Source organism: Aedes aegypti, chromosome 2, assembly GCF_002204515.2.
Source record: "Aedes aegypti strain LVP_AGWG chromosome 2, AaegL5.0 Primary Assembly, whole genome shotgun sequence".
NCBI classification, from domain to species: domain Eukaryota; kingdom Metazoa; phylum Arthropoda; class Insecta; order Diptera; family Culicidae; genus Aedes; species Aedes aegypti.
Window position 1 is genome coordinate 29,956,170 of NC_035108.1, and position 27,743 is coordinate 29,983,912.

Genomic DNA, 27,743 nt, shown 5'->3' on the forward strand with positions numbered 1-27,743 from the left:
GGATTTGTTGCAATCCAGAACAGGATTCTGCTGGAATTCTGAACAGGATTCTGTTGGAATCCTGAACAGATTTCTGTCAGAGTCCTGAACAGGATACTGTTAGAGTTTGGGACAGGATTCTGTCGGAATCCTGACCTGGATTCTATTGGAATCCTGAACAAGTGCTGTCGGAATCTTGAACAAGATGACATAATTTTGAACAGGATTCTGTTGGAATCCTGAACAGAATTCTGTCGGAATCCTGAACAGAATTCTGTCGGAATCATCTACAGGATTCTGTCGGAAACCTGAACAGAATTCTGTCGGAATCCTGACCTGGATTCTATCGGAAACCTTGAACAAGATTCTGTCGGAATTTCGAACAAGATTCTGTCGGAATCCTGAACAGGGTTCTGTCGGAGTTCTGAACAGGATTCTGTCGGAATCCTGACATGTAAGGGAAAATATCAATATTTGTATCATTACGATACTTAACAACCAATACATTATAGTGAATTGCACAGAAAAATATTTTGAATTTTACTTCTTAAACTCTGAAAACTTTAGTCGCCCCGAGAAAAAAAATCAATAGTTTATAAAAAGCTTTCTACGCATAATATGAAACGTAAAACCAGCCAAAATGGGCAATCCGTGTCAAATGAGCATGATAACTATAGGTACGACAGTTTGAATTCCTTCACTCACTAGCTTAGACTGTTGTTGCTTCTAAAATTGTTGGAAAAAGTATTATTCGAATAGTGCATAATAAGCTTCCTTGCACATAATTTGGAAAATCCTATCGGAAGCAAAAAAGAATTCGTACGCTAAGTTTGGATTCTTACTTTAACTTCTATATCAAACAGGCAAACAGTCTCGTTTTCTGGTAGGGATCAGTCGATATGACGTTTGGCTCGAGTCGTTTTATATAAGTCTTTTCGTGTGACAGATCCGTCTATGCATTTGTTTACGTCGGTGGAGGACCGGTGCAAATACAGGACTGTCATCTACTTAAAAGAACTGCCAAAATGCTTCAAAATCAGCTGATTCGAAACGTCTCGTGGAAAGCCCTATTGAACGGAACGAATCCAAACATCAAATCGTTTATTCCCTAACAGAAGCGAGCCTGTTTCAGCAACCATTAGCGCTCGTAGAATTCTGGATAGTGCTGTGACATTGAAAACATTATTTCAAAAGATCATAATGAATCTTTTCACACATAATTTGAGGAATCCTATCAAAATCCTAATGAAACAAGGAATATGATGGATTCCCGTTGTTGCTTTGAAAGCATTACTTCAATTGCTCATGATAAGTTTTCTAACACATAGTTCGTATCAATAACAAGAAATCTTGGATGATCGAAATATAGAGAGACTTTTGAACAGAATTCAAATAGTGTTTTGATCAGAATTCAAAGAGTTTTTGAATAACATTTAATAAGAATCATATATTGAAAGTGGAATGATTTTGAAACGATACAAGATGATTCAAGCTATGGTTATTCAAACATACTGAGAATTTTTTAAACTGTAGTGTTGAATCACGCAAATCCTTCATTCCTTTCAAGGTAACACTAGCTCCACACCAAATGTTTTCTGGCAGCGATGAATTCTAAGCCCTTTTTAATAACCAAAACACCAGCTGATATTACCTGTCAGACCATTTCCTTTCAACATTCAGTAGATCATCCTCTTTCCCTCCTTCCCCCGAATATTTGCCATACTGTTCCCAGTAGGTACCGAATCCCAAAAACGGGGGCAGCAGGCGGCATTCGCACGCCCATGACCTGCCACGACCTTCGGTCTGTATTTCAATTTCGCTGCTACACTGTATCGCTCCTCTTGCAGGACTGGAGTTCGATCGCAGCACGCACATCTCATCTAACCCCGAAGAGGCGGTACCCTCATCAACCTGGCTTTTCGCGTTCCCTTCTCTGGATCTGGAAGCCTTCCACCGTAAAGCAGGTTTTCGATTTCTTCGATTTTGGGCTTTATCGCTTCGCTGTCGTTTTCGATCCAAAGGGGGGCCTCGAATTGATTAAGTTCGGAAACTTGTCCCTCTTCCGTCGAGAGGCGGCGCGGGAAGATCTTGCGAGGACCGCGCGGGACTTCATCGTCATCATCATCACCGAACCTGGCTGTCTGTAGTCGTGATGATACTGGCTCGCATTAATTTCGTTCCAACCACCTGTCTTCGGGTTGTTGGTCAGTTTCCTTCATTCGTCCGGGGGCTTTGGATGGATTTTTACGAAAATACACTTCGCACAGCATCGGAGTGAATGAGTACACGGTGGGTTGTTTTCGTCTGGGCACGATTTTTTGGCCTTCGACAGATCAATAGTACACGATATGGGCTGGTACGCTACTACTGATGGGCGAGAGGGCAATTGCTTTACCGGGCGAAAGGTGGATCCTCATGAACGAGCAATGGCCAACAGCTCTGGAATGGAGAATGATGGTCATCAATCTGAACGGAGTTGGCACTTTCGATTTACGGGCGTGTGTTGATCGTGTAGGGTTGAAATAAGAGGATTTTATTGGGCTTTTGAGTCAAAACTATTTAGTAACTATTGGAAAACGATAGAAGATGATTGAAATATTATACACCATATGGTTAATCGTTTTCAGAAAATCTTTAGTATTCATAAATATTTTGCAAGTTTGTCATAACGTCATGAACTTTCAAAATTATTCATGAAATCTTGAGTGAAAACCATTCGAAAACTATAGTGTGAATCATCCATTTGATACTGATAATAAAAAATAAATAATAAAATTTTCAAACGCCATTGAGAAACATTCTTTGAACATACGACAACCATTTTTGAACCAGTTCATAACAAAATATATAATAACGATACAGTGTATGGTTAGCAAGCTTCAACCCTGGCACTGGAAGACCAGCCCAAAATTTCCTTTCATATTTCGCGCCAACAGAACTCATTTGCCCGCAACCTTTCAGCGACGTAACCGATCGGGATTGAAACTTTTAAGAAATTGAAACAACTCAACTTCCAGTTCAGTTATTGAACCTTAAAATAAATGAAAGGCAAGCATAAGCGGCCTAAGACTTTTCCGACCAAACAAGTCCAAGCAAAAAAAAAACTCGACACAGAATTCGTCGCGACCTGGGCCTCCTCAAGAAGGCGACAAAGTGCAAGTGCAAGCAGGAAGTGAAGTTAATTACTTTAACAGTTAGTATTCAGTGTGTCTCGGGGAGTCGAAGTTTCTGTTGTTCGTCCAGCAGTTGGAGAGTTTTTTCGTTCGTTCGTTCGTTCACTTGCGGACCGCTGCACTCATTAGGAGTCCGGGAAAAGGCGAGCAAAGTTAAATGGAAAGGAATAAATGTCCTGGCCGTGGTAAGTTTTTGTCCGAGTGCACCACTCGCTTTTCTTGTTTCGTAATATTTCTTTTTCACTGTTGCGAAAGATGCTGGTAATTAAATTGTAAGAAACTGATGGCACAGCTGCCGGACGGGGGATGAAGTACGGAAAAAGGATACTTGATGTAATAAATCGTTGGACTGATTAAAGCAAATGGTTTACTTTTAAATGATGCTTGTTGAACAGAATTTTGCACTTGTGTGCCAAATCGGGAGTAAGCGTTCTATTCTCAGGATTGAATTTCTGCATCTATTTGAATGATTTAAGATTTAAAATAAAATAATGAAAAAAGAGATTTTTTTGCTTAAACTATACAATAACCATTTTATAACAATTCAAGAAGATTAAGGAATTATACACCAAAAAAATTACTAATGCTCAAATTTAAAGTCTGTTTCTAGACCATTAAAAACAATAAATGAAATCTTCAATTCAAACTATTAGTTTACAATTAAGTTTATCATCTTTGTAGTGATTTCTATGGTTTCTACATTTTTACCTACCTACCTTTATATATTATCTATTATGTAACAGCATAATAACCAACAATTTTTTTTCTAAAATATTGAAAATGTGCCAAATCCAATCCAAATCCAATCCAAATCCAATCCAAATCCAATCCAAATCCAATCCAAATCCAATCCAACCAATCCAATCCAAAATCCAATCCAAATCCAATCCAAATCCAATCCAAATCCAATCCAAATCCAATCCAAATCCAATCCAAATCCAATCCAAATCCAATCCAAATCCAATCCAAATCCAATCCAAATCCAATCCAAATCCAATCCAAATCCAATCCAAATCCAATCCAAATCCAATCCAAATCCAATCCAAATCCAATCCAAATCCAATCCAAATCCAATCCAAATCCAATCCAAATCCAATCCAAATCCAATCCAAATCCAATCCAAATCCAATCCAAATCCAATCCAAATCCAATCCAAATCCAATCCAAATCCAATCCAAATCCAATCCAATCCAAATCCAATCCAAATCCAATCCAAATCCAATCCAAATCCAATCCAAATCCAATCCAAATCCAATCCAAATCCAATCCAAATCCAATCCCAAATCCAATCCAAATCCAATCCAAATCCAATCCAAATCCAATCCAAATCCAATCCAAATCCAATCCAAATCCAATCCAAATCCAATCCAAATCCAATCCAAATCCAATCCAAATCCAATCCAAATCCAATCCAAATCCAATCCAAATCCAATCCAATCCAAATCCAATCCAAATCCAATCCAAATCCAATCCAAATCCAATCCAAATCCAATCCAAATCCAATCCAATCCAAATCCAATCCAAATCCAATCCAAATCCAATCAAATCCAATCCAAATCCAATCCAAATCCAATCCAATCCAATCCAAATCCAACCAAATCCATCCAAATCCAATCCAAATTCCAATCCAAATCCAATCCAATCCAATCCAAATCCATCCAAATCCAATCCAAATCCAATCCAAATTCCAATCCAAATCCAATCCAAATCCAAAATCCAATCCAAATCCAATCCAAATCAATCCAAATCCAATCCAAATCCAATCCAAATCCAATCCAAATCCAATCCAATCCAAATCCAATCCAAATCCAATCCAAATCCAATCCAAATCCAATCCAAATCCAATCCAAATCCAATCCAAATCCAATCCAAATCCAATCCAAATCCAATCCAAATCCAATCCAAATCCAATCCAAATCCAATCCAAATCCAATCCAAATCCAATCCAAATCCAATCCAAATCCAATCCAAATCCAATCCAAATCCAATCCAAATCCAATCCAAATCCAATCCAAATCCAATCCAAATCCAATCCAAATCCAATCCAAATCCAATCCAAATCCAATCCAAATCCAATCCAAATCCAATCCAAATCCAATCCAAATCCAATCCAAATCCAATCCAAATCCAATCCAATCCAATCCAATCCAAATCCAATCCAAATCCAATCCAAATCCAATCCAAATCCAATCCAAATCCAATCCAAATCCAATCCAAATCCAATCCAAATCCAATCCAAATCCAATCCAAATCCAATCCAAATCCAATCCAAATCCAATCCAAATCCAATCCAAATCCAATCCAAATCCATCCAAATCCAATCCAAATCGCAATCCATAATCCAATCCCAATCCAGATCTCAAATCCAATCCAAAATCCAATCCAAATCCAATCCAATCCAATCAAATCCAATCCAATCCAACCAAATCCCAATCCAAATCCCACTCCACCAAATCCAACCAAACCAATCCAAATCCAATCCAAAATCCCAATCCAAATCCAATCCAACATCCAATCCAAGTCCAATCCAAATCCAATCCAAATCCAATCCAAACCAATCCCAAATCCAATCCAATCCCAATCCAAATCCAATTCCAAATACAATCCAAATCCAGATTCCAATCCAATCCAAATCCAATCCAAATTCCAATCCCAAATCCAATCCAAATCCAATCCAAATCCATCCAAATCCAATCCCAAATCCAATCCAAAATCCAATCCCATAATCCAATCCAAACCAATCCAAATCCAATCCAAATCCAATCCAAAATCTAAATCCCAAAAGCCAAATCCAATCCTGTTCTATCCAGTATCTCGGTAACACTCCAAATTCTCTGGAGATTATGAAACATTATGGATTACTTCATACTGTATAGTTTATGTAGCATTGAACGATACAATTTTAATGAAAAACATTATAGAACCGTATAATATATGGTATATTTGACGTCTGGATAAATTAATTTATTGCTTTTCTTCCGTTATTTTATTTATCATGGTTTCTATGGTACACACATTGCTAGAAATAGTTCTGGTACAGTAGAATGTATGATTTTCAACGGTTTTTCAATTCTCAAAAGGTTGCAGAGCCGAAACATTCCCGAATCAACAAATTTGATTGTTCCAGAAGCAAAATCTTCGTTCTTTGTTGCAAAATCATTGTTGCTAACGAATGCATCCTTGCAGGAAGTTAAAAAGATGTTCCCGACGTTTAGATTGCTTCTGTTGAAGCAATCATCACAGTTTGACACATTTCCTTTCGCATTTCAGAAGCGTAATCTTTTAAAATCCGAATCCCACCCAAAAGCAGTAAATTATTGCAAGTGCAACTCTTATTCACAGCTGCGGCAACACTCAATTGTTCCGCCGCAAAAGATCCGCCAGTGGCTTCACGTGGCGATAATTAGGCCGGACTGGACTACCATTCTTTGGCTATTCTCTCCCAGTTTTTCTCTCTCTTTACTTTCGATAGATGATTGTTTATCAACAAAGAAGACGGTGCAAGCGGGCGGTCCAAACAGGTGTCACCGCAAGAAAAAAAAACTGCAATAATGACCAGACGATTGGATGCAACATTGTTGTATCCCTGCAAAAAAAAATCCGGTTTCGGTAACCTTCAAGTGGCACTTGACGTGAATATTTTATGGTGCCACGATAGTTCCAATTATGGAATTTCTTAAAAAGTGAAAGAATGACAGATAATGAGCTATGCATCTCATTTGCAGTTCTGTTTGTCATGCGATGAAAAGGAATCTCAACGAAAGTTGCTAAAATCATGACCAAGTAGGCAAGTTTTCTCCAACTGACAGTTAGATGACAAAGTTGACAGTTGGATTTGTAAACTGACAGTTGGATGAGTAAACTGACAGTTAGACGAGTAAATGTCAACTCATTTACAGGTTTTTTTTTTGTAGGATCTGTAGCAGGGCATAAAATTCTCTTATTCGTTCCCTTCTCAAAAATCAGTTATTTTTGTAGGGACAAAAGCCAGACCATATATTTAAGATACATACGATGATATATAAGATACATAACGATAGGAAAACGGTCAAGATCAAAGAAATTTAGTAAGTTGGCCAACGAAACTAAACCCAAACTACTTCCATTTAAACAAAACAATATCAATCAAACCAAGTACCCTACCGGAATAAAAAGAGAACCATTTGAAAACACCTGTGATTGACCTTTTACCCGTCCGATAAATGGTTTTCCAATCGTCGTCTTCCCTCTTTTCCCTATCCTTAGTTCGTGGGCTTGCTCTTCTTGCGAGCAACCGCCACCGCCACTCTTTAGAGGAGGTAATGGATCTAATTACCAGCGCGAGCCCGTATCGAATCATTCGTAGGTATGTTTTTTCTCCTCTTCCGTCGAACCTCAAAACAAAAGCGAAAAACGAAAATGTAAACAAACACTTTCCGGGATGCCGCAGTCAGTTCGAACCTCAGTAAGCGACGCATTGATTTCTATTGGAGTAGGCTATGATGTGCGGTCAGAGTGAGAAGTGATTCAAGCGAAGTGGAAACGTCAAATAATTAAGATTTCAACTAGCTAAACACGTAACTTGCAACAACAATTGTAACACAGTTGAAGTTTTGACAATTCGGATTACTTTCCGACAAATTTGGCATCCCTGTCAGTGGTTGCCAGCCAGTAGATGTCAGTTGTTTGCACGCAGTCGGTGTTGGTGTGTGAGTCGAGGTAAACAAAAGGCAGAAAAGGTTCTCCTCAAACAAATCGGTCCAATTTTTCATTCATCTGCGTTGGATTTGTTTTTCGTTTGTTTCGTTGCTGATGCTGTAGCTGTTAGCTACTGCCTGCCTGTCTGCTTCAGATTTCAGTATCTCTTGCGCCACATACCTACAGAGGTTATGTAGCTATATGCACAGTGCACACGCAGTGAGTTCTACTGAAGTGGGCTTGATTGGAAAATTAGCGGAAGCTTTTAGGAGAACCATTTTGGACAAGTCTCTTGGCTGGCGCTGCGGTGGATAGCTCGTTGGATTTCGAGCTGGACGTGCGGAGAGATAATCGGTATCACGAGAAACCGAGAGGGCTAATTGGCGTTCTTGTTTTTTTTTGGAGTGGCTGTGATGCTGTTTCGGAACATTCCGGTCAGAATCGCAGTGGAATTTTTATATTTTGCGGTAAGTACATTGATTTCATATTTTTAAGTCTGTCATTCTGTCAAACTCTGTCAATGTCAATGCGAAATCATTTTCTATCAATGATGGAAGCATGACTTTCCAAAATAACCGCCACGCGGAAACATCCGCCTAGATTCGGATTCGACCTCAACCTCGTGGCCGCTCGATTCCACCAGTGTCAAGCCGCACTCGAACGCGACTGGTTGACTGTTTCTTCAGTCCGGCGGACAAACAGACGGACCATTGTTTTCATTGTACTCCAGTCAACTGCGATGACACTTAACCGATTTGGCCGCTCATCGTCATCAGCGCACTTCACGCTCGCTCAAGTTCCCTACCCCGAAAAGAAAAAGAAAAAAAATGTGACTCGCGCGCACAGGTTCGTTATCATAAACAAACAGAGCTCTGTGGAGTTGTGGAACGCACGAAAAAAAAAATGCTGGCGTATGAACTGGAACGTCACTGAGCCGCCGTCAAATTAGTTTTCGATGAATCTCTTCAAACGAGTGAGTTCATGGTTTATTGGGAATGTTTGATCAAGATTAGACTACCGAGATAAAGGCACGTGGTATCTTCCAGCCTACTGCGAACCCGTGGGAACTGTCAACAAACGTCACTTTTGCAGTGTACCTTTTTATCAGCCACTTTGTCACTTGTCAAACAATTCCTCAATGGAGTAAACAGTCTGTGACAAGTCCATGGTAATCGGATATCTTCACCTCTGCTGGGTGCAATCGAGAGCGAATTGTTGCAACCGTTTGGATTCCACGTAGGAATCAGATTGAATTTTATGCCAGTTGCCATTGTTTTTGTTGCGGTTTCACCATTTCACTACAATTCCCAGTATTGTTTTGATGAACCCCTCTGCAGTTTAGTTCCCACAAGTCGACGACGCGATGCAACAGTCGCACTCATCCATCATCATCGTCGTCGTCGTTGAAACAATTGCACGTGTAGAGAGTGCAACCCGAAACTTTTCAGTGGAATGCAGTTCGATGCAATCCCGTTTCAAATGGCACACAGCCACTGAGTGCGATGTTTCAATTGAAACATGGACATTTGGATAGCCGGACGTCGCTGTCAGTCTTCGTTTGGTGAGAGAAAATCTGACTGATGGAAACGAATTTGATGCGATGAAATCTAGAAGAAGGCACTTTTAACTACGTTTAATGGAATCGTTTAATCATAAGTCCTAACCGAATTTAGTACTATACCATTTAAACAGCTCGAAGATTTATTATCATAAGTCCTAATTGAGAAATATGATTGGAAAACTATTCTTGCAATCATATCATGAATGATAACAAGTATGAGATCTCTAATTTACAAGCGGGCTGCGTCATCAAATATAAAATCAACATTAAATCGAATGATACGTACTATTACATATATTCAGTTAATGATATATTTCTCGCGTAACTTTTCAGAAGGCCCAAGTAGTAATGAGAGATGCTCTTTTCTCTTTTGATTATAACAGTGCAATACTAAAGCTTGTGAGAAGTTCTTCACTATAGTTCAAAAGACAGTGTCCTTGGTTAGCGTTTTGCCTAAAAAACGCAACAGAAGAGGTTAATGTCGATCAGTTATTGATTAAAGAGAAAGTAAACAAAGAGAGTCTCTCAATGTTAGGTAGGTCCTTTTGAAAAGTTACCTGAGATTTTTACTCTGTATTCCGTTTGACCATTCTCTATATATCTTTCCTTATCTATTTTTTGCTTCAAAATCCGCTCTGAATATTCACAGATACCTTTACAGCAATTCGTTTAGGATCTATACTGAAGTCTTCTTTCAATCATTACTGAATACCGTTAAGATTTGTCAATGGTCTCCATGTCGATTGACATCTAGATTACTCTCGAAATTTTGAAACACACTCCGCTTGTAATCTTCTTCCGACTCCATTCGGGAGCCATTCCTGATTTTGATTGGAACCCTCTCTGGATTTATCCTGAGACGAGACTCGCGAAGACGGTCTTCTCTTTCTGTGATTGCTGAATTTTTCTCTTATTCCACTTTGTGTTTATACCAATTATGCGCAAGCCGTTCAAATCCTCACATGAACCTCTCAGCAAAAAATGATTGAGTTTGCATCACATCGAATCATAAATAGCCGTTTGAGTGAAATTTCATGCCAGCAAACGTAGCAGACATTAGAAATAATTGATCTTCTGCTTAGATTTATCAGCAACTTTGGAAAAAACTGCTCCGCTGACTGAGGTTTTCAATAACAATTTACTTTGAACACAATACTTTTCACTTTTTCAGCCATAAAAACGGTGGGATGCATTTGACTTTTCGTGAGAGGGGAATCTGGGCTGCATATGACGTTGATATTTTTTCTCTTCGCGAGTCTCTCTCAGGATTTATCTACTCTTAAGCTATCAGTACCAAGGATGGAAATCTAGTGATCATGATAAAACAAATGATGCATCGCGGTTGTTCTTTGTCGTGCGATCCTAGCAACAACGATAAACCCTTAGTCGTCAAGCCATCACAACAAACTCCGCTCCGCGAAAAATGAATCGCTCGGCATGTGAGCTGACGATAAATTTTTCGCAAATCAAAGTCATAATTCTGGAGGATTTTTCTGATTGCACTCCACGATTTGTCACCTAGCTTGTCGTTTTTAAATTGAAAGTCAATGATGCATGAAATGTGAGAAAATTTATCCTTGAATTTTAAATTGATTCGCATTAATCGCAACATGTTACAATATCCGACAAACCCTTTGTCTTACGACAAACAGTTCATCGGATGCACGATATATCTATGATTAGCGCGCGTGGTGAGGTGTTGAAATCATGTTGCTGCAAGAGAGACGGCCCTCTTGGACCATTCGAATACCGTGTTGTTTGTCGTTAGAGCTGATTTTTTTTCCATCCTTAATCAGTACACTATGGCATTTGGGTTGGATTGATACAGAGCCAAACCAAAATCAAACATGGCAAAGATTTTGCCAGTGTTGACATAGATGTTTGTCTGGTGGTTTATGACTAGAGGGTCTTGCCCGGGAAATCCCGGGATATCCCGGGAAGTAAATAAAAACGGATCCCGGTAGTTTCAAGCAATTTTTAACTTATTATTTCCCGCAATTTTTAACTTATTATCTAACATATTACTTTGTTTGCAGACTAATAGATTTTATGGAATTAAGCTCAACGCTGCAAACATTGTTATTGATTACCACATAACCGTATGCAGTAATTTACTTCTGGTCAGTGTTTCAATTCCCAAATTTGGCGAGTGCCTGATTTGTTTTCGTGTTCAATCGGAATAAAGTTATCCTTGTATCGAGTGTTATAATCAGTGGTTCGAAGAAGGTTTGTCAAATCTCAAAAGTTTAATTATGAACAGCGTATTTACGGCAGCAATGGCAGATATTTGGAAAGAGTTTAAAAAACTTCCTGAAGAGCATGCTCAGTGTTTGAAATGTCCAAAAATCATTTCGAGCAAAGGTGGATCGACCAGTGGATTGTGGCGGCTTTTGAGAAACAAATATAATCTACAAAATCAGCAAGGATCCAACGCAGTACCAACAAAACAATCTAAACTTGTGACTGTTTCAGCAACGGTGTCCACTGCTAAACAATTGATGCACCTTCCATTTCTGAAACGGAGATTCCTCAGCGAAATTGTTGCTCGGCTGGCAGCAGTTGATGGGATTTCGATCTCGGCCATTACCAAGAATCAATTCACCCGGCAGTCAGTGTCAGATCGACGATACACTCTACCAAAAACAAAAACCACGGTGATGCAACTTATCCATGATTACTATAACGTTGCCAAAAATTCTGACTATTCAGGAACTGAATCAGAGAATCCGCATGAACAAGGAGTTTGTCAGCATAACAACAGACGAGTGGAAAAGTGTTGCTAACAAACGCTATTTGAATGTTAATTTGCATTTTGCGGATGGCGCATTTTACAACTTAGGGTTGGCTCGAATTCACGGGTCATACCCTGCAGAGAAAATAAAGCAAGTAGTGACCACGGATTACACCTGGCCGTTCAAGACGTGCTCTATCGAAGCGAATCTCCGCTGGAAGAGAGTACAATGTCGGAGTCAGAATTTTCCGAGGACGACGATGATGATGAAAATGACGAATTTTGTGATGACGACACTGATGGAAAGGAAGACGTTGCAGACAATGACGAGAACCTGTACCCATCAGGTCATTCGCATGGCATTAGTATTTTTCAATATCCTTTCACTTAAATCATATTACGATGTTAGCCGTATACAAAACGGAACAATTTGGGAATATCCTCAAACATATCCGAAGAATTAGCACTGTGTTTCATCGGTCGCCAGTAAAAAATTCGGTCCTGTAAAATAAAAACGAAAATCTTTTTAAATCGCCCCAGCTTTTGCATGATGTCAAAACTCGCTGGAACAGTACTGAGAATATGCTAGAGCGCTACAGCAAGCTCCATGACTGTGTACTTTATAGAAGCACTTAAAGAAATCGGTGAAGATCAATCATTGTCTATAACTGCTGATTAACTGGATTTGGTGAAATCACTTTAATATGCCCTACAACTCGTTTAATTGGTGTCCGAAGCTTTGGGACGTTGTGATGCCACTTTGATGACAGCTGAGGGAAGTCTGAATTTGTTGAATCAAATTTCCATACATCGTGCTCTCCATAAGTCGATATATTTTTAATTCGATGTTACGTGAGAGGCGAAATTCCCTACATTATAAATCTATACAGTTAACTCTCCCTTACTCGATATTCCGTATCTCGATATCGAGTTAGAGAACCATAGTAAAAGTTGGTTTTCATGGCTAACTCGCTGGTCCCTTGGAACGCAGTTGCACTGCTTTTGTGTTCTGTAACTCGATACCTCCCTAACTCGATGGTCCCTTCAATATCGAGAAAGGGAGAGATGACTGTATCTATTTTTAAATACTTCTTATTTGGGGAATCTTGGTCTAATTATTGTTTGGAGGTGGCCAAATACTTGCAAGTAGTTAAAAAAGTAGAAACAAACATGAAGATAAAAAAATATTGTCAGTAAAATTAACGTGATTTTTCGAGCTTTTCAAAAAATAATATCAAATAATAGTTTGTAAAATACTATCAAAAGAATAATATTGCTTTATCACAAAAGTTATCATATTTGAATTGGATATATAAAAATTTCTTTCTTAGATTTTGTTATATTTTGTTCGGTATATTCTACGACTCGATAATTCTATAAGTCGATGGACCCGTGAATATCGAGTTAAGAAAACTCGACTTTATCTGTTCTACGACCCTGAAAATGACTAATTAAACATACTTAAACCTGATTTGCTTTTGCCAAGTAATTTATTGGTCTATCTTGATGTATGGGAAATTTCAGCAAGGAATCGCCAAAGAAAACGTTTATTTCTGATCGCAGTACACAGTTTATATTTATATTTATTTAGCGTTAGCGTTAGCGTTAGCGTTAGCGTAGTTACGGTATACTTCGTAGATTGGATACTAGCAACATTCATGTTTCTTTTTAATAATCTCATCCTGACTACTTTCAAGAACAAGGCAGGGGAGTATACCTTGTTCAAGTCATAAACAAGAATACTAAAAGCATGAATATCGCTATTCCCGGCCACGCCCATCTTTACCGTAACTTGGGATAGGGGAAGGAAATGTTGATGTAGCACTTACTTAATGAGAGGCCACCGACTCAGCGACACCCTCATAAGTGCTACGGAGTTGGAGGTTGGGGAAGGTATATTGTCAGGATTCGCCTAGAAAGCTGGCGATAGACCATAAATATTTGTTGTTTAAGCGTTTTCATATTAATCTTTTGAATGCCGACAATCAAAAGAGAAAACAATAGCTTATTTATAGTATAAATAGTATTTCGCGAAATGCTTGTCGATTGTGCAGTAATATTTTTGCTCAATAACCAGTAAAAAGCAAAACCGATCCCTCCAGGGTCATCGGATTGTATAAAATAACGATACGCGTAAAAAAAAAATCACGCCTATTGAAAAACTGTACTGGGTGGTACTGTATTTTTAGATAATCAAAAAACGAAAGGAAGCGCGTTCGAACTAAACACCCTAGGATAACACAGTCGGTTTTTCTGCTCAAAATTATACGAAAAGCAGAATCGATCCCTCCAGGGTCATCGAACGGTTAAAAAGCATCCACAACCGATTGTTAGTTGCGTAACACCCGCCCGGACAGTCCAGGGCTAGTAGCAAAAAGTGATGCCGAAAAAAGTTATTTCAGTGACCAGATTTGAGAAATAAGTGACTGAATAGGAAAAAATGACTCAAAGTGACTTGAAAATCAAAACGCAATTAATTTTTTTCAGTTCTACAACACTGTTTTACGATGAAGAAAGGAATACCCAATATGATCTACTGTAGGTAGTAGGTCTAGTAGAGTAGATACCAAATTTGGTTATTTCCAAAATTTCAAGATATTGCCACCAATTTGTTTAAAAAGAAAAATTAGCATTAACACAAATAATTCTTTTTTATCAGATTTCCAAACTTTTCAATATTTTAGAAACATGTTTTGAAGAAGATCACCGTTTGTGTTTTTATATCACCAAAATATTTTATTTAATAATATAAAATTTTTAAAAACAACTCGGCATACCTATTTGTTAAATCAAATGTTTTGTCATTTTATATTTATATTCAAACTCTCAAAAAATGACTTCTTTAAAAACCGCTAAAATTGAATTCATTGTAAACTGTATAGATCTCAATTTTTTTTCCATTACTCCAAGATTTGGTATGTATCATAGATGCGTCCTACGAACGCAGAGCGAAATTGAAATTTTCCATCAGCAAGTTTGATGGGAGGTACGTTTGGCCGAAATGACATTTAGCATAAAGACGATAGGTTTGTGAGGGCGTTCATCTGGGTTATGCTTTTAAAAAAAGTTATTAGCACAAAGCTTCTGATATTTTAATCAAAATTACTAAGACACGTTCATGATTCACTTGGTATTGGTGGTTATAGTTGGTCGAATAGTTATAAACTGTATAATTAAAAATACTTTAATACCGCGCATATTATTGTCAAACATAAACTGCGTGGTTTTCTAAAAACCTCCCGAAGAAGTGAATCAAAATTACCAAGAAGAAGATCCGACTCCCCACATTTCTTTGAAGAAAACATGCATGATTTCATGAGCGATTCAATGAAAACGATAAATTCTCAGAAGCATTTTTGTATTATGTATTAATCCATTCTCAAACAGCTTCGAAAGAGGTTCTTTCAAAATTAATTCCTAGAAAGAATAGATAATATACTTTCCTGAAAGATGCTTAAATATATGCATAAGAAAAACAGAGGAAGAAAAATGCTTATTCTCTACCCAAGGTCTATCCGGCCATTTTTAAAGGTTTGGTTTGTAAATAAAGACTATCCTAAGAAGTATGGATAAGTTTCTAATCCAAAACAGAACATTAAATAATTATTCTTTGTTTTGTGTTTTAGTGTTAAATATTTATAAAATAGATTTTGTAAAATTTAAAAAAGATAATATGGTTTCGTTAAAAAAGACGAATTTCAAAGACAAAGAGAATAATTTGGATGCATATTTTAAAGCGTAGTGTTCGATAGTAGAAGACAAATATCTAATAATACACCACAAGAGTTTTTCAGAGATTTTCAAAAAGAATACTTAACATTTCAACCTGAACTTAAACCATACTAATGATAACTTAGATACTCTTATGAATTACGTGGAATTCTATGAAAAATAAACTTTTTTTACAAGAAAACCATGAACTAAAGTTTTGAACTGACAGGAAGTTAAATTAAAACTTAGCCTAAATAGAAAGAAAGCCGATTCGTAATTTTCTCTCGAAAATTTAGCTCAAAATAGTTGAGAAAAGTGACTTTTGACGAAAAAAGTGACTTTAGTTGAAATGGCTTCAAAAAAGAGACTTTAAAGTGACTGGCTTAAAAAAAGTGACCAAGTCACTAAAAAGTGACTCGCTACCAGCCTTGCGGACAGAATGCGTAATCTGAACATAAATATCAAACTCCGAAAATAACATTTTCCGTTCAAGAAACGATCAGAAGTTCCACGACGCGGACAAAAACGATCCGGAAGGCTCACAAAAGAAAAAAGTATCATACTGGAACAAACTCACCGGATTGATTCTCTAAATTTATGTGCTGCCTGTCACTTCCGGATGGTTCGGTGAACTTAGGGCAGCCAAAAACCAACAGTACTGAGGACACAAATCAAACAAATCACTTTTTCATTTTTCAATTTTCACTATTCCATTTCTGAATGTAAAAACTGTCCTGCTTGGGCTTCACGAAGCACTACCCAGCAAAACGCTCCAAAACAGGAAAAAAAAAAAATCTCCGGCGACGAAAACATGCGCAAAACCGTGAGCCAAATCTATCGGACAACGCAAAACCGAACTGTCCTGCTTGGGCTTCATGAAGCACTATCACAGTTTATATTTATATTTATTTCCAACTGCGTAAATAAACGATTAGAAAAAAGCGCTTTCTTGATCGATTCCTTGCAGGAATTTCCAATGTATCAGGATAGGCCAAGAATAGTAGTTAACGCAAGTTTCAGAATATTTTTAAGCACTACTCATACATTAGTCCAACGAGACTTGCCAAGTTGGATAACTACGACGAGTGCTGTTAAAATTGAGTCCTGCATTTCGCAAAATAACAGTTGGGGGTATCAGAAATCATATCGAGATGCGGTTATTTTGCAATTAAAAACAAGGTTATGAAATGACCCATTATGTAACTTTAAACAATTACGTAACGAAAAAGCGTTACTATTACGTAACTGAAATCAGTTGCATAATGACTCTTACGGCACCACATAATTCAGTGCAGGATTGTAGGCTGTTTCATGACAGATTGGCGTGACTAAATTGCAAAAAAAAATACTTTTCAGCATCAAATCAGGCATAATATTGTAAAGCAAACAATAAAAATGAGTTGAAATCGTCCTTTTAAGGAAGTTTGTATTTATTATATGCATATTTGCTGCTGAAATTCAAGAACAGGTGTATTTGACGTTTGGGAATCGGCACTGATATAACTATTGATTATAAATTATTGTTGAACAATGTTCAAGCATCAATTAAGAAACGTGTTTTTTGTACAAAAAAAGTTGACTAAAGTAGTGGAAAATAGTATCAAGGGATAATCTATGAAAACATATGTAACTTATACGTTGGAATTTCTAATGTACTTTCTGAAAAGATTTCTAGCAAAATTAGTACTCGCTTTTGAAGTCCTGGACGAGTTTCTGACTAACTCTTCAAATTTTTTTAGTTGTTATTCCTAATCGTCTTCTTCTTCTTGGCATTAACGTCCTCACTGGTACAGAGCCTACTTCTCAGCTTAGTGTTCAATGACCACCTCCATAGTTATTAACTGAGAGCTTTCTTTGCCAAAGTTGTTATTTTCGCATTCCTATATCGTGTGGCAGGTACGGTTATACTCTTTGCCAAGGGAAATCAAGGAAATTTCCGGGAATTGACGAGGTTCTCCAGAAGGCATGTTGAGATTCATTATATAGTCGCAGATTACTGCAGAAAGTTCACTAGTAATTTATTCAGCAAGTCTGTCAGATATTGATCCTGGTTACAGTCAAAATTTATTCACATATTCTTTCTAATATTGTTTTCTAAGTTTTGCTAAAATCTTCTCTGAAAGATCCACCAGATTTTTTTGCATTTTCCGTTGGAAATGTCTACGAAAAATTCACCTGAATCCTCCCAGAAAGTAAGCCAGGAATCCCTATCTTTCCTGATACTTTGATCACTATATATTTGTCTTTGTAGGCATATTGTCAGAATTGTTGTACGGTGTATTTAGATATTTATATATAAGCTACTTGAAGTCGGACTTAGTTTTGAAAGATATCTACTTGCTGTGTCCAGAATCGCCAAGAACGCTGTGAAAATCGATTGAAGCTCCTAGACTATCTGGAGAAATTACCTACGAGCTTCTTACGATCATGCCAAGGATCTCACTAAGAGTTCGTTAAAGAACTTCCCAAACATCTTGTTCGGCAAGAATATGTCAAATATCAGCGTAGGAATAGTTCCAAAATCTGCACAATATCTGGTATTAGCTTTCAAGGTTATATAAGATACTCGTTTGATTACATAGTATTATCGTAAGTATCTGCGCATGATTTCTACAGAAATTCGTGAAGTATAACCGATCAATCCGTGAAAGGTTCCTTCTAAGAATCGAGCAACAAATCTGTGATAATTATTACAAATTATTATTCTTGGATCTTGAGGCAAATCCGAAAAAAATATCTTTTCTCGATTTTGCGTGTCTCAAGGATCAAACTATGGGTCTCCAGTGGATTCGGGGTTGCTGAATCTAAAGCAATTCTCAGAAATTTTCCAGCACCTTACAATTTTGAGGTACAAGTCGTTGAAGTTGTAAAAACTCTGGTATTATTTATGTGTATATGAATTTTAAGGTTTATCCAACTTTTTAGTGATCTAATCCATCAATCATGCAAAATAGAACTTCAATATACGATATAATTTGGGTAAAATTGCACGATAAAATTTAGATTAAATCGACTTTTTCAACATGATTGCTGTCTCCACATTTTTTTGTTTCTTTTATATGGCAAGATATTTTACTTTCCTAATCCACCAAAACTAATTTTTAAGCATTGAAATTATTATGAATTTTGTTGATATGTACTGTTGAACACATGATGTTTAAACTCTGTGGCAAATTGAGCAATTAAATTACCATATAAGCTGGTAAACTTGCATACAAGTTGTCTGAATAAGTGAAATTAGGCATTTTCAACAGTCAATATCTCAAAACTAGATGTGATCTCTTATGAAAATAATAATGAGTTTTCCCAGACATTGGTCAATAATATCTCCTGAAATATGTACATCAACGGATTTATTTTTTGAAATTCTGCCACAGGTTCTTAATGATCAAGAATATTTCCAATTCAACGATGTTCACAAGAATTTCACTGGAAACGCACTAAGGATCTTACAAATATCTCAGAAGGAATCCAACAAAGTCACGCTTTTGGGGGGAGCAAGAAAAAAACTTGACAACCCGACAACATAAAAAGTGTAAGGAAACGATTTCAATTGGAATATTTCAATACATTAATCATTCCCAAAGCTTCTAAAGAGACAAAAGTAAAGGATTTTTAAAGTTTTGGAAGATCTTACGAAGGAATTCACCAATAATCTTACAAGGAAAATTAGTGTAAGTTCAAAATGTCTTCCATTGACCAACAGTGCTGAAATAGTGAAACGGAAGGAAAGTGTGCACAGTGTCCGTTTTCAACTATCTGTTTTCATAGTTTCGAACGTTGGAAGGTAATAGATAATAATGTATAATAGAATATCCGAAGAATTTTTTTAAGTTTCTAGGACTCATGTCAAAGGTATTTCAAGAGTCATATTTAAAATGCATCAGAAATCTTGTAGAAATCTGCTAATAACTTCTTCATGAATCTATCGAAAGAAATGAAACAAGCATTTAAAATTAAATCTCTTAATTGCAAGTGAATCGCACCAACAAAAAGACAATTTACACTGTCTTCAGCCAAAGGCTACACAGACTGAACAATCACGAACATTAGGCGAAGGACAACACGGAACAACCAGTAGCCCAGTGATGAATTTTTCGTTTGACGAAAAGTTTCCACCGACTGGAGCGGGAATCGAACCCACGCTTAGTAGCACAATACGTCTAAACGACTGACGCCGCTAACCGCACGGTCACGAAGCCCATAATAAGAAAGCTAAAAAACCTTGTTTGGAAAAGGGTTTGTTGAAAAAGTACCTTTTGGCAATTTTTCATAGTTATAGGCTGTTTTTGATTACGCCAATCTGTCATAAAACGGGCTGCGATCCTGCAGTGCTGTAAGAGTAATTACGAAAATGATTTTAGTTGTTTAAGTCATATTACGTAACACTTTTTAATTAGGGGGGTCCGTAGCCTAGAGGTTACGCTTCCGCTTCATAAGCGGAAGGTCATGGGTTCAATTCCCAGCCCCTCCACAAAAAAACCCGTCCAGTCACCAGAAGACGCCGCACGGAGGACCGTGCTTTGGGGAACACATCCATCATCCGTCAGTATCAGATGGTGACTGAGACAAACTGACCCTCTTCGCAGGCAGCTAGCCTCAAACGACTTAGGATCACGGCAAAATGAACCCCACCGCGCAAGAGCAAAGGACTATGGCATATGGAAATCGATTGGACTGAACAGCAGAGCTCTCTCCTACCTGCTCGGTGCGAGAGTAAAAGAGTAGAAGAGAGTGAAAGCAGATGTAAATATAGATTAGTTAAAAATAGATCTGTATCGGTATAGTGGATACAGATGAACTGATTCCGGCACAGTAGTGGCCATGAGCACGGAGTGCCTTAAAAAAAAAAAAAAAAAAAAAAAAAAAAAAAAAAAAAAACACTTTTTAATTATGCTGCAGAGTTGATATTTCGTGTACCAGCTCTAGAACAGCAACCTCGGACGCTGATCCTTGTCTGAATGCAACTTAATCTTTATACAGCATTCAGGTGATCTCGAGGATCTAGGAATCATGTGTAGAAAACCATATCAAAAACCGCGGGATAGCTAGGATGAGTCTATGGTAGTTAATAGACAAACTTTTCAAATGTGCTTATGTTGCATTAACGAATTAAAACGAAAATTAGATTCAGTCATCTCACCTTTACTCGATATTTCGTATCTCGATATTGAATTAAAAAACCATAATAAAATATTGTTTTCATGGCTACCTCGATGGTCCGTTGGATCGCAGTTGCACTGATTTTGTATTCTGTAACTCGATATCTCTTTAACTAGATGATACCTTCAATATCGAGTTATGGAGAGTTGACTGTAATCAAAAATCGTTTGTCGAATGGTTAAATCAATTACAAAAAGAAAAGATCAAACATTGATTTTGGAAATTTCCTATTTGAAATTGGCGGGTTGTACTGTAGTGTGCTGCCCTGTTCCGCCTTTTTGGTTTTTCCAGCATGACACAAATTTTGCCCTCCTGTCGAAGCTAATAGTTTTGCTATTTTTTTCCAGCATCGTGGAAACAGTGAGTAGGTAAATACACGCCTACCAACTTTGACAGGGACTGCAAACGATCCAAAAAAGTAAACTAGGTTCATTGAAAGTCCACATGGCCAGAACATTTCAGTCTTTCTGAAAATCACTCAATTGTCCATCGTCGTCCTCCTCCGTCAAAGTGAACCCCGAGCGACGACGATCATCCCCTCGATCGCAAAAAAAAGCGAGACACCCAAGCTTCGATCAAGTGCATTGATCTCCCCGTCACTTTCAATAAAACGCAATCCGCCACAAAACCGCAAAACTCCACCGCAGTGGCCTATAGTTGCCACTGCCGCCGCCGGCCAGAACCGTCTTGGTGTTTCGGTTCTGGTCATCTTCTTAGCTCGTCCTCGTATTAATATATGCAAGAGTGACGGACCAGTGCACGCTGATCGCGCTCCGTCCTGCTTTCCTCCCCTTGAGCCCGACCATCGCCACCAGAATCGGACCGAAGAAAACCAAAACACCGACGGCACCGTGTTGCGTTTTGTTTTTGCTCTTCGTTTCGAGCCGGACCGAGAATTTTTGCGTGATCCGGGATTGTTAGTTCAGCCTGTCTACCCGTATCGATAAGGCCGGACGAACCGTGGGTAGACTACGGTGCGGGGAAAAATGTTTTGCAAATTTTTGCCTGACACTCGATTCGAGTTTGGACTTTTGCCCGGAATCCAGCGAGGGAATTTGGTTTTTACGGCTAATTAAATTGTTCATGATCCGTAACAATTTAGGAAATTCTGCCCTGGGATGCGTACCTGTACACTATTGCCGCCGCCGTAGCCGTAGACGTTCTGGTACAAAACCAGTGTCATGTAGATGAGGAAGGTGCCGGCCGCCATTGCTTGCAGGGTCCGTTTGTATCGATGGGTCAACGAGAAGACCTGGCTCATCTTCTTCCTAAGACACCTCATAGAAGCTGCTTCGTGCTGCCCGTCCTCCACAGGGACAGTAGCATTTTGATGTGCAGCAACGAGGAGCGGAACGACAAGCTTGGCGGACGCCAGACTGGGAACTCTCTTCGTGCGATCCCTAAGTTTTCAATCCACTGTATTGATCCTGTATCGTTCACCGCAATCACTTGTCACTGATATCCCTTCTCATTCCACGTAATCAGCATGCGATCCAAAAACTTTCAATCCCCCTTACACAACGATTATCACTTCATCAAAAACCACTGTCAGCTATCATCACAGCACTTCTGCTTTTTTCCGAAATCCCACAAACAGATTCTCCGCAAACTTCGAACTGTGTACCAACTATACGAATCACCACTTTATTCCATTAAGATAAATGAACCCTCTTCGATCCGCCCGTATGATAACGATATTAAGACATTCCAAGCCGCCGCCGCCGCCGCACACAAACCGCCTTTTATTCAAATATTGAACGTTGTTGTCGCTTCACGCTTCGCGTCACACCATCATAACTTCAACGGAACGTAAACAAGCCACAAAACGCGTCGCCGGCAATCACGAACGTAAACAAACGCCAAATACGCGCTGCTTGTGTCAAGCTCAAAAATCATGAGCACTTCTATTGTTATCACGATCACAATTGAGCGAACGCTCCATCCAAAATGTTACACTTTGTAGATTTCTTCTGGTCATTGAAAGAACCCCTCAAGCATGCGATCTTCGATCAGCTTGATCGCCAATAGAGGCTGGTTAAAACACGCGACAACACACCCTTCCGCAAGCAACGTCAAATCGAGACTGATCGTTTCGTTCGTTTGTTGTTTTTTCATCCGGCAGCGGATCGCTTCTCTCACCGGAGTGGCTCTCTCGATTCAAATTCAACTTTATCAGCTTCGGGTATCCGTTCGTTTCGCGCCACCATTCTACCAGGATAAGCAGTCTGCGGGCACGGAACATTCAAAACTGGATCAACCGGTGGTCGCTTTCCGTCGTGCACCCTCGGCCCGCTCGCCCACACCCATACGGGAAGATAAACAAAAATTGATCGTTCAGCAATTTAAAGATTCTCTCTCACCGCTCGGCTCTCGTCGGTCGCTCTCAGATCGGCGGAGCAGTGTTGCCACATTTGTATCTGTACCGAAGGCTCAAAAATCGTTTTTATCTGTACCAGACATTCTGAAAATCTGTACCCAAAATCTGTACCACACAAGACATAAATTGTTGTAAGAAACTCTTAAAATCCTAATATATGGAATTTTAGCATAGTTTTAATTGACATTGTTTCACTTATAAAATTGAATTCTATGGAAATAGTATCTTTCAATAATAGTTTTGTGGAAATTAGTTCCAAATTTCAAGCATCTTTTGGATTTTGTGTTACAAAAATCGCCGATTCCAAAAATCTGTACCAATCTTACTTTTAAGTTAAAATCTGTAATCTGTACCGTACAGAATCTGTACCAAAAGCTATCAGAAAATCTGTACTATTCCAGATAAATCTGTACTTGTGGCAACACTGCGGCGGAGTAGCCTTTGCTATTTCGGCTGTTATCGTTTTGAACGATGATCGGCCATCATAGCAGGCCATTATCATTCGCACGCTGTTGCTTTTGGCTGATCGCGTGCTTCGCTCCTTCGCTGCGGTGGTGGTGCTGGTGACTTGGATGCCGGCTCAGGTTGGTAACCCTATAGCCAACAGATGAGGCAATGTGGTTTAGCGTTTATTTTTTATGTTTTGCGTTGCTAGACTACTGGTTGGATTGAGAATGCTTCTATGTTTTTATGCTTTATGCTCTCGTTCTTTATGGTGTGTGGTTTATCGCGTGCATATGGTTGAGGAGGAAAGTGGAGGAACAGATAAATAAAGAGTATCGTTCGACTGATTGATTGGTTTACTTCTACTGAGATTGGAAAAGCATATTAAGCAAATGTATTCACTGTAGATGTACATAGATGACATCAATTATTATGACAGATACACGAAAGTCTCAAAAGTCCAAACTTCTTTTTTCTGAGATTTGTATTACGTCTTTCAATATTATGGTTGTTAATAACAATTTTCAGTTTTAAGGCTGGTATGCTGCTGAGCAGAAAGGTAATCGATATAGGGGTGCACGAGAAATTACTCAACAGCAATGCTTAAGAAAATCAGTTTTTTTAATCGCAGTATGCAGTTGAAAAGAAATTTCATTTCATTTTTCTCGGTTGAAAATTTCTTGACCTATTCGGACAAGAAATGTTTGTAGTTTTCTTGAGCGAAACAACATACTTACACACTTAGATTTTTTCTCGTTGTTCGGTAATTTTTTTTTACCGGAAACGTACTGTAAATATTTTTTTAACTAAAGTTTCGGTATTACAAACGAGATTTACCGAACACCCTTGAATATATAAAAAAAAATCAAAACAATATTCGTCCACTTTTACCGAAATCGTCTATTTATTTACCGAAAAATCTGTATATCGATTAGATTCGCCGTAGTCTGTAACTTTTTACCGTACTTCAGTTCATAGTGCTACAATGGTTTACCGAACAAAATGTAATTTGATATTTTTGAGGCCGCCATGTTTGTTTCGATGTGCTAGTCAACACGATAGTATCGCAACCAATACAATTTGAAAAAAAAACTACGATGGCAGGATGAGCGGAACTACTTTTCCGTAAGAACAACCTGAAGAATTCTATGAAAAAAACTATTTTTAAGGTTGAACACAATATTTTCGTTGTAGTATCCAACTGCCCAATTACGTTTCCGGATAATATCGTGACATTAACGAGCATAACCACCCATGACGGAATCGGTGGCGGTTTTGTGCAAAAGGGGTGAACAGCTGCTAATGAGCCAGGATTGTAGCTCAAGATTTGAAGCACGCGTTCGAGATGTTGGTGGTGCCGCTGGTAGTGTCCCATCTTCATAAACAGACAAACAGTTCAACTTCAAACGGTTAAAAACGAAAACACGAAATAAATCGATGAATATTTGATATCAATATGAAATGTATTGTTTTTATTTTGTTTTGATCATCCTATTCTATTCTGACTGCCTGCTGTTACGAACAATTCGTTCGGTAATAATTCACGAGCATATTATATTTTTTTGACAGCTGCGTGTCGATTGAAATTACAGATTGTTCGGTAATCCTTAACATTACCGAAAGCATTACCGAGCGCTCAGCGGTTTATATTTCGGTAAAAAATTACCGGAGTCGATGATATTTTCTAAGTGTGTAGCTTTATGGCAGAGCGTTAATGATTAACGGGTCGCAATGATTGATTAATTGACTAATGATTAAATTCAAGTGTATCATGATTAATGATTATGATTAATGATTAAATTTTGTGAAGTCATGATTAATGATTGTGATGGATGATTTTGCTAAAGTATGATTAATGATTATGATCAATGATTAAATTTCAATTTTAGATGATTAATGAATATGATTAGTGATTGTGATTAATGATTTAGATTAACCCTTACGTGAATAATGTCAAATTTGATCAAAATTTTCAATTTCAAAATAATACTTTTTTAAATTATCATTTATCGTATTTATATTGAGAACGTCGCGACCAATTGTGCGCCTGCACTATACAAATGTCATCCAGCACATCATTGGCGAGTAGTACCGTTTTGTCTCAAATTCCAAACAGACTCATATTCCGAACACTCGCTTTTTGTATGACGATTTGGTTGAAATATTTCGCTGAAATATGTCATAAAGTTACAAGGAAATGGCAGTCAATTGGAATTAAGTTTTAACATCTTCCAAACTATTTTATAGCTCGGGAGTAGTGATGATTATTTAGTTCGAGACCAGTAGAACTAGCTCAGATAAACTTATTTGCGAAATAACTTATTTTAATACGATTTATTCGTGCTGTTTGGAATTTGAGTCAAGGAATATGAGACAGAATGAACACTGTGTTCGGCATTTGAATCAAAATGTTGTTCCATACTTTTACGTCAAAACAATACTAGACAAGTTAAAATAATATTTTTATCAATACACCTAACAGCTAACAGTTAGACTTTGCGAAGAAATTAAAATTTTCACAAATATCAGGTTATTTAAGCCTATCAGATGCATTTAAAGTGACTGTTTTCCTTAAGTGTTCGGAATATGAGTCAAAACGGTATGTGGTCTTTCTATACCTAATAACTATTGCACTCTCGGCTTAGGCATTCAACAGCTAAGATAAGATCGGACAACTGGCTTCTTTTAGTTGTTCTTCTTTTCATCCATGAGCCCAATTGTAAATTTTTCACCCTTGCGGGTTACGTTAAAACAGTGTTGCCATTTGTATGGATTTTGTACACTATTTCATTCGCAATTTCGGCTCTTTCGATAAAAATGATTATCCGGATGCGATTTACTGCTCCGTACACAATTAAAGGCTTTGCATTTTTTACTTACACACTTAGATCAAATCACCGAATTCGGTAATCTCATTACCAAAATCTCAACAGCTGAACAATCGGTAATCATTTCGGTAAACGAACCGATTACTGACCATGACCGACCATCTGTAGTTACAGTGCTAGCGCTCTCCCCAGGAAAACCACCTTCTTGTTTGTAAAAAGTACAACGTATTTCCAAATGCCCTAAAAGATGCACTAAACGACTTAAAGTATACAACCAATGGGTTATACACTAAGACTAGATAATGATATTGATATTACTTAACAAACAATCCTATATATAAATCTTTTGAACTTCGTTATGTGAAATTAATCACAGTTTTAATCACAAATCGTTATTGATTGCTCTGGTTTATATTAGCCTTTTGAAGCGTAGCTTGCGACACATTCATGAATTGGGTCCTAAAATTTTTAATGAAATCTTGTTTTTATTCAATAATACGAAAGAGCATTTTACTGCAACTACTTTAGCAATATTTCCCGCTCAAATAACGGCTAGGGAAAGTGTAACAGTTATGGCCATAGTGGTTCCCTATTTGGCCATATGTAATATTTCGATTAGTTTAACATTTTTAATATTTTTGAATGTTTCAACATCAAGATACATTCTTTATCTTACTCCTAAAACACACAAAAATTTCCAAAATGTGAATAAATTCAAGTTATCGCGTATGGCGATATAAGGAACCACTATGGCCATAACTGGTACACCTACCCTATATAATGTTTAAACTTTAATTTAAAAATTGGGTCCATAAATGAACCTTGACGCTTAAGATCATGTTTGACGTTCGCTTAGTCGACAAGAACACCACAGGGGTTTTAGTTTTACCACTGGGGTTGTTCCTATCTGACATTTCGGAAGGAACACGGAAAACAAAATACACCCAAAATTTGAGTTTAAGCCAAGGAGTGTGACAAAATCTAAAAAAAAATGTTTTTTTGGACTCAAACCAACGGAAAACATTAGTTGATTAGTTGAAATTGAGTAAACATGTGTTATTGGCCTAAACTTAAGCGTTTGGCACTAAAATTGGGACAT

The 27,743-nt window shown here is 37.9% G+C and overlaps 1 protein-coding gene across 1 annotated transcript in view; it reads right to left on the minus strand.

The window, feature by feature from the left end:
• Positions 1 to 23,093, minus strand: part of LOC5574115 (fringe glycosyltransferase) — a 407,849-nt gene extending 384,756 nt beyond the window's left edge. Inside the window, exon 1 of the mRNA XM_021840394.1 lies at positions 22,122 to 23,093. Within this exon, the coding sequence (XP_021696086.1) occupies positions 22,122 to 22,277 (156 nt within the window). The 5' untranslated portion in view covers positions 22,278 to 23,093. The remainder of the gene's footprint in view (positions 1 to 22,121) is intronic.
• Between the last annotated feature and the right edge of the window lie 4,650 nt (positions 23,094 to 27,743).